The 7402-nt window shown below is 34.3% G+C and overlaps 1 protein-coding gene across 2 annotated transcripts in view; it reads right to left on the reverse strand.

The window, feature by feature from the left end:
- The window catches only part of LOC140060277 (uncharacterized), a 51650-nt gene extending 44334 nt beyond the window's left edge, over nucleotides 1-7316 (reverse strand). For both annotated transcript variants that reach the window (XM_072106420.1, XM_072106421.1), the window contains exons 1-5: nucleotides 7192-7316; nucleotides 5369-5459; nucleotides 4471-4573; nucleotides 3170-3302; nucleotides 884-1011 (exon numbers count right to left, since the gene is read on the reverse strand). In XM_072106420.1, the coding sequence (XP_071962521.1) occupies nucleotides 884-1011; nucleotides 3170-3302; nucleotides 4471-4573; nucleotides 5369-5459; nucleotides 7192-7234 (498 nt within the window). In that variant the 5' untranslated portion in view covers nucleotides 7235-7316. The remainder of the gene's footprint in view (nucleotides 1-883; nucleotides 1012-3169; nucleotides 3303-4470; nucleotides 4574-5368; nucleotides 5460-7191) is intronic.
- Between the last annotated feature and the right edge of the window lie 86 nt (nucleotides 7317-7402).

A 7402-nucleotide genomic window follows, 5' to 3' on the forward strand; every position in this document is an offset into this window, starting at 1 on the left:
AAGTATAGTTGATGCGCTATAGTATACATGGTTGACCACATAAATACCAGGGAAATCCACATGCACGAAATTCTTCGGTGGATTTCACATTTTTACAATTTGTTACATTTTGCAGATGTGAAAGTGATATAAAACTGCCAAAATATGTTTTTTAATACTGTAAATCCTTCAGCGGTTGAACAACAATCACGAAATCGCCAAAAGCGCAAAATTCTTGATGATGTTATTTTAGATATTGACTTGCTTACTTACAGTGAATCAGGCCTTTGGGGGCCAATTGCTGTCTATATCGACAAAAATATTTATAAAATAGATTCAATAAATTCTGTATTCTTTGAAACATTTACATTTATAATCTCTGATTATTTATATTGTTTGTTCAGATGTAATTTCAACTGACGGAAAAAAACTCCTGCGTCTCATTGAAAACAATAGGGACTTTATGAAACCCGACGGGAAGCCACATGACGGTGCTCATGAATAATTTATGCATGAGCTTTAACAGAGTGGGCGGAGCTTAGCGTGAAATTCCGTCGTCTTAACTTTTTGAGGACGATAAAGTTGCCATTTTCCTGTTTACTGAGAACGACTAGAAATAATGTACAATAACCTTAAATATACAGTTCAAATTACACTTGGAAGGCTAGGCCTATGGTGTATCACCAGAGCCAATTGATTCAGAAGAGCCCTGCGACACGAGACGGGGCAGGGAGAGATGCTGCCGGTCGTCGTCTTTCGCGCAAGGGTGCGTAACTAATATAGTGGCTATGTTGACTGTATATGAATTTACGCTCTAGCGAACACTGGATATTCGTCGTCCTCCCCTAACCGTCGTGTTTCGTAAAGTCCCTAATGAGGAAATTCCTCAGCGATCGTTGGTTACCTTTCTTTCTAGAGTTGACGGTTTCTTTGGCGTCTCTTCAACAGCATCTGCAATGGGCGAGTCAATTTGTATTGTGACTGGACCATCATTTTCTATATGGACTTGCATATAAGCACCAAACTGACCATCTAGTAAAGTAATCAAAATATTAACAATCATCTAGCAGTTTGTTTCATTACAACAAAATCATGATTTTAAGCTTTGAAAATGTCTTTACACGATGGGTTCGGTCCGGTGCCCTGAGAAAAATATCATGGAAAATGGGTTTAGTGGTAAAGCAACCCTCTTAGTGCCACGGGCGGCGTTAGAAACCCCATTTAAGATCGTTCACACCAAAATCCGTACCAGTTTTGAACAGTGAGCATGATGAACTTGTTTGACACGCTCAATGCTCACAATATTTTTCTGAGGGTGCCGTACCGAATCCGGACGCTATGTGAAAGCAGCTTTAGGGTTCCTCGCTCCTCATTTGTACAACATGGACTGAGATGGAATAGAACAGTGGATGTTGAATAGCGAATCTCTCAACTTATGAAAATATACTGCCCATTCAACTCATAAACATTCATACTAGTATTAAGTATTTTTGATTTAGCTTTTTGCTTATTTTGTTAGTATCTCTACACAGATCCAGCCACTGATACTCATAGCAGCATTTTCATTTTTTCAGTAATTTGATTTATTATATAATTATTATAATATATTTTTTTAGCTCTGACAGAAAAATGATCAACACATTGTTATCCTTTTATACTCATTGGGATATAAACTCAATATAAGTTATTTATGTACTGTGTACACATGACCAACAGCTTTTACATTTAAAGAGAGAATTTAAGTATCTTGCCCAGGATAAAATCAATGGGACAGACATGCTAGTCATACCTTTCAAGCCATACTCTTAAATATGACAATTATTAATAATAGTACAGGATAAATCTAAAATGTTCACAACATCTTTCAAAAAGTGTTTTTTTATATTAATCTTGGAAAAAGATTGATGAGTCTTAATACCCACCTACTCCCACAAATTGCAAATAAATATGCATGCTTGTTGTATTTAAAATAACTTTATATTATTTGCAACAATTATATGATGTAAAGAACATTAATTATCCCTCAAAAAATAAAATACATTAGTAGAACCTTAAAATTAAGGGGACACATTGAATAGAGGTTGGCCAATTAAAACATATATATTTGCCTCATTCATTTCATGAACACCTGAATAAGAGATCATGTCCCAAATGTCCAATTCTTCAGATAAACTTGGCATACATTTTTAGATAATATTTTGCATCCTAATCTGGTGACTTCATAGAAAATTAAAATTATTCATGTATACAGTGTACACAAAAATAAAAATCATAATATTTTTTTTATATGCCTCTAATAAAATTTGTGTACAAAAGAATAGGGAAATAACTGTTTAATTTATCTAATAAAAAAAAAATCTGTAAAGCACTGTCTACACTATCAGTATCAAACTAGTTTGTGTGATATGTCCAAGTATGGTAGTGATATTACCAAATATGATAGTGGTATGACATCATCATGTCCATATATGGGCACATCACAATTTGTTTGTCACATAAAGTTTGATAATGTAGACAAGGCTTTACATAGGGGGGGGGGAGGGGAAGACTATAAATCGATAATTATTGGAATGTATGATCAATAGATTGTTGCAAATGTGACACCTGCTCTTTAAGATGATCACTTCAATATCTTCTGTCGCTCCTACACATTTTTCTAAATTTACCTTTGCATCATCTGCCTTAATATTAGACTGAAATAACTTTTTTTCGTTAGCAACATTAATTAACAATGCAGAGGGTAATTTCCTTTTATTTTCAAATAGTGAGTTAAAATAGTTACATATCTAAGTTTAGAATCGCACAAATGGCCAGATGGTAAATAGATAATAGTTTTTAAACAAAATTATTAATAATAATAGTAATCACCAATGATACATTTACCAATGGTGACCCATTAAAAGGAAAATTGAACTGACTTTATAAAGATATATTGCCCCCTGAAAAAATAATCAAGCACTTTTTTTAATATGCCATTTAAATGTAACATATTTACACTTACAGTATTTAATTTGACAAAAAAACTGTAGTTTTGGGATGAATTTAACCATTTATTTGATTTTTTAAAGTGAAATCACTATTTGTTCGTTTTTTTTAAAGGAAATGAATAACTTTATTAAAACTGCAAAATGGCATATTCAAAGTCTGATTATATTAATCTTCAGCCTTATACAAATAGCATAAACTATACCTTTGATCAATTCTGGTTTATAATCTTTGCCTAATAGTTGTAGAAATTCTTCATAAAACAGTTTTGATTTTTCTCCTGGCATAGCACAATGGAAGTCTGGTTTATTTCCCTTTAGAATTGCGTATAATGTGAACTGCAAAGAAAATTGGACATGCTATTGAAAAAATGATAGTTTGTTGTTGTAGTAGATGCAGAATTCACATTCACATCGCCTAACAAACTCAAGAGTGTTTTCCTCAATATGCACATAGCTCGCGGCATCCATGACAACAAAATTCCCTAATGATGTACGAGCGCGCGCAATCAGATGGGAATATGAACTAAATCCGGACCGGACCAGGTGTGGAAGAACAATATACAAACGTTGTTTGGAAGTTCACTCTGGAATGGCCTACTGTACCTGAATGAATTAAGAAAACAAAACAATTACAACCGTTTTAAATCACTTAAGATTCATTTAAGTGAATTGTTACCGGTGGTCTAGGATGGTTGCAGTGAAAATAATTAAATAAAAATGGTATAAAAAGTTATAATTAATAATGAGATTGAGAACATGCTTTGAATTGAAGTTTAGTTTCAGTTTAAGTTGTTTTAAAATTATGTTTAAATGTGCCGTAGGGCCCGTCGGAAGAGCAGTTTTATTTTATTACTGAGAGGGCTACCCTACTGAAAGAAAACGAAATAAAAATAAAACCATCATGTCGCTATAAACTATGTTCAAAAGCAAATATGTTTAATTATATAATATTATATTATATATTGTATTCTTGCAATTAATTGGTTTATCACATGTCATTTGGAACTAGCCCTACCTGTGATAAGTGATAATGCGTTCTAATGCATGTAGTTTTCAATAAACATTTTGAGAATTTTTGCTATGCGATCATCAGTTAACTGTAATCAACTTGTTGTGCGCACTGTCTATAAATGTTCTAATCCATGTCTAAAGTTAGAGCCCTGCCTTTTAAATGGCCTAGGTTCCAGCCTAGCATTCCTCAATGATTTACAATGGATAAATTGAATAAGGTAGGTGTGTAATTAAACAAATAATGAATGTTTTTTATTCGTTGGTTGGAGAGAATATTTAATTGGAAGAGAAATTGACTGCTCTATTTCAACTCGGCTTCCGCCTTGTTAAAAATAGAGCAGCCAATTTTTCAATACATGAAATATTCTCACATCCAAATCATAAAACATTCATTATTTGTATACCAAACATGTGCATTAGGAAAAACCCTGGCACTACAGACATATAGACAAAGTTAATAATGTAATACCATGCTACAGTGCACTAACCTTACCTGACTAACACATAGAATTTCAAACTGCTTGTCTTTGACACTTTTACACCATCGTTTACCACCATCGTCATCAAATACACGCAAATTTAAAACCTTTCTTGCACTGAAAAAAAACTCAATTAAATGTTAAAATACTGAATAAAACTATCTGTAACACATAGCCTTTATTATAGACCATTGCTATACCGTGGTCTAACCTGTAAAATTAAAGCCTCCTCAAAAGAAGTCTTGAACTGTCTTAAACCTCTGTTTATGTCAACATAGCATCGCCGATACAGACCTTGGTATTATTTATTGTGAAATACAATGTACAAGACATTGAACAAGTTTGGATGATGCATAATAACGATGATCTTATATAGAAAGATAGATTTTCTCACATAGAAACGTATGTACTGTTTTTGTGGCTTGAGCAAGCATGACAAACATTACCTTATTTGGTATTCTACACAAACAGTGCGCCCTCAATTTGTCACTTTTCACGGCCTTAGCGAAGACTGTTTTATAGCAATGGTCTAACAGTGGTGGCTTTAATAAGACCATCTATCTGATAAAGTCGGCTTTAATCGGGGAGTTAAGACCATCAGTTAAGACTGTTTTATAGCAATGAACTAACAGCGGTGGCTTTAGTAAGACCGTCTATCTGATAAAGTCGGCTTTAATTGGGGATTTAAGACCATCAGTTAAGACTGTTTTATAGCAATGGCCTACAGCGGTGGCTTTAATAAGACCATCTATCTGATAAAGTCGGCTTTAATCAAGGAGTTAAGACCATCAGTTAAGACTGTTTTATAGCAATGGTCTACAGCGGTGGCTTTAAGACCATCTATCTGATAAAGTCGGCTTTAATTGTCAGTTAAGACTGTTTTATAGTAACCCGCTCCTGATCATTACTTACATGTATTCTCTTTCTTTAGGTGTATCATCTTTTGTAATTCCTACCAGAACACATAATCCACGTCCAATTGAACTCACCAGTTCACCACCAACTAAAACATGAAAGTACTGTATGTTAAATAGGAAAAACTGAAGACATAGCAGGGTTTGAGACTAGTTAAGCATCTCTACTTGATATTATGCACAATTTCAATTGTATGACGCACTATACAACCGGGAGAGGTGAATAATTTGTCTGATGTTGTTTGTGCTTCATACTTATGTATGACCATGATGCACACCTGCATAACAAAAATACTTACCTTTAAGTGAGAAAGGCGAACACATTTTAAAACTAGAAAGCCACTCCGAGAGGGCATACCTCCGCCTACTGTAAAATTCTCCTACATAAGATTTCTCCGGTAAAAAAAAAAATATATATATATTTGTGTGTGTCTTAATGCTGTTTGTGATTTAGGCTAATTTCATTACAAGCATGTGTATGCGAGTTTGGTGTAATGGTTATGTAACAAGCCTTTCAATTAACAATAGCTTCAGTTGACTAATAATAGAACAGCAACGCGAAAATCAAACGAGTGAATTTGAAAAGAAATAGGTTTTTTAAACTACTCGCATCAAAAAACGTGCACATTAAATCAAATTATGTTTTAAAATTACAAATCACAAATTCTAACTCTTGCCTCTTGTTAAAAAATGAAGTTTTTTGGACAAGTAGTTCTCGAGAAAATGCAATTTCAGTTTACTTGTTACTTTAAGACTGCTCGCCGGCTTTTGAAAAATTCTGTCCTATCTTTTAACACTAGCAGGTCTAAAAAAGTATAATAAAAAGTGGTCCAGAATTGGGACTGTGGTCCCAAAATTTAATGGAATGGTCCTTGACCACATATCTATCTGTCTATTCATTTTGGTAAAGATCTTGTAATTACTTTGAGTAATCCTGCTAACAAACAAACAAACAAACACACGCTACCGATTACATATACCTCCTTGGCGGAGGTAAATTAGTAACGGACCGTAAAGAACAATGACGCACCATGACTCTCCCTTTGACGTTTCTTCAATGATTAATATTTGTCCAGGCTTGGCCCGTGGTGAGTGATGGACATTGACTCACCATTTAGATTTTTCGGACTCGCCGAGATACGAATTCAAGATCTTGACAACAGGGTACTGTACTCGCTATGTATTTTGTATATTATTATTTAGAGATTTTCAAAAATGTCATGTGTGTATGTACTATGTTTGATGCTCAATTTGAAATTGCGGCTTGAAATTGCGCAAATCGTTCAAATTGTGCACAACATACATACTGTACATGCATAGACTAAACCCACAATAACATTTTCAAGAAGAGAATCAACCCTCCTGGTTCCATATCCTCATCACTAGCTACACCACCAGCTCGTCAATCGAATCAAAAAAATATAATATAAGCCTACATCACATATTGTAAGTAAGCATTTTACCTTTAACCGACCAATCAGAACTGAGAGTTGACGTCTTGCTCTACTCAAATAAATGTATTCGATAGATATCCACTTCCGTGCATACAAAGCCTCTCACTAGATTTTTTTACTGAGGGGTGTTATATTATAAGACCATACCATACTGACAAGTAAGAGCATGCAGGTGAGGCAGCCAGAGTGTGGGCTGGGCTGATCTGATTGATGGATGCTGATCAGTCTGTCTGGCTGACTGACTGACTGAGTCCATATGCATGGAGGGAGAGGTATTATACCTCCATCATATGGTGAGTCTGTGTCACTAAAAAAATCAATTAAACTAAATCCAGTGAGTGAATTTTTCGTTCTTATTTAACGTTACCTGATACACTGGCCTTCGTGACACGTTGTATTACTACTTTCATCTTTGTTTAGTTCGAAATGATGATAAAAAACAGATTTGAATTGTGAAAGATAGAAAGATAAATACACCGGTACACCTTCTGGCTCACCTAAAGGTGACCTATTATATGGTTCGATGAGCAAAATCGTTGCGGATCATCAAAATTAAAATAAGAGGAAGTTCTTATTTT

Source organism: Antedon mediterranea, chromosome 10 (genome assembly GCF_964355755.1).
Source record: "Antedon mediterranea chromosome 10, ecAntMedi1.1, whole genome shotgun sequence".
NCBI classification, from domain to species: Eukaryota; Metazoa; Echinodermata; class Crinoidea; order Comatulida; family Antedonidae; genus Antedon; species Antedon mediterranea.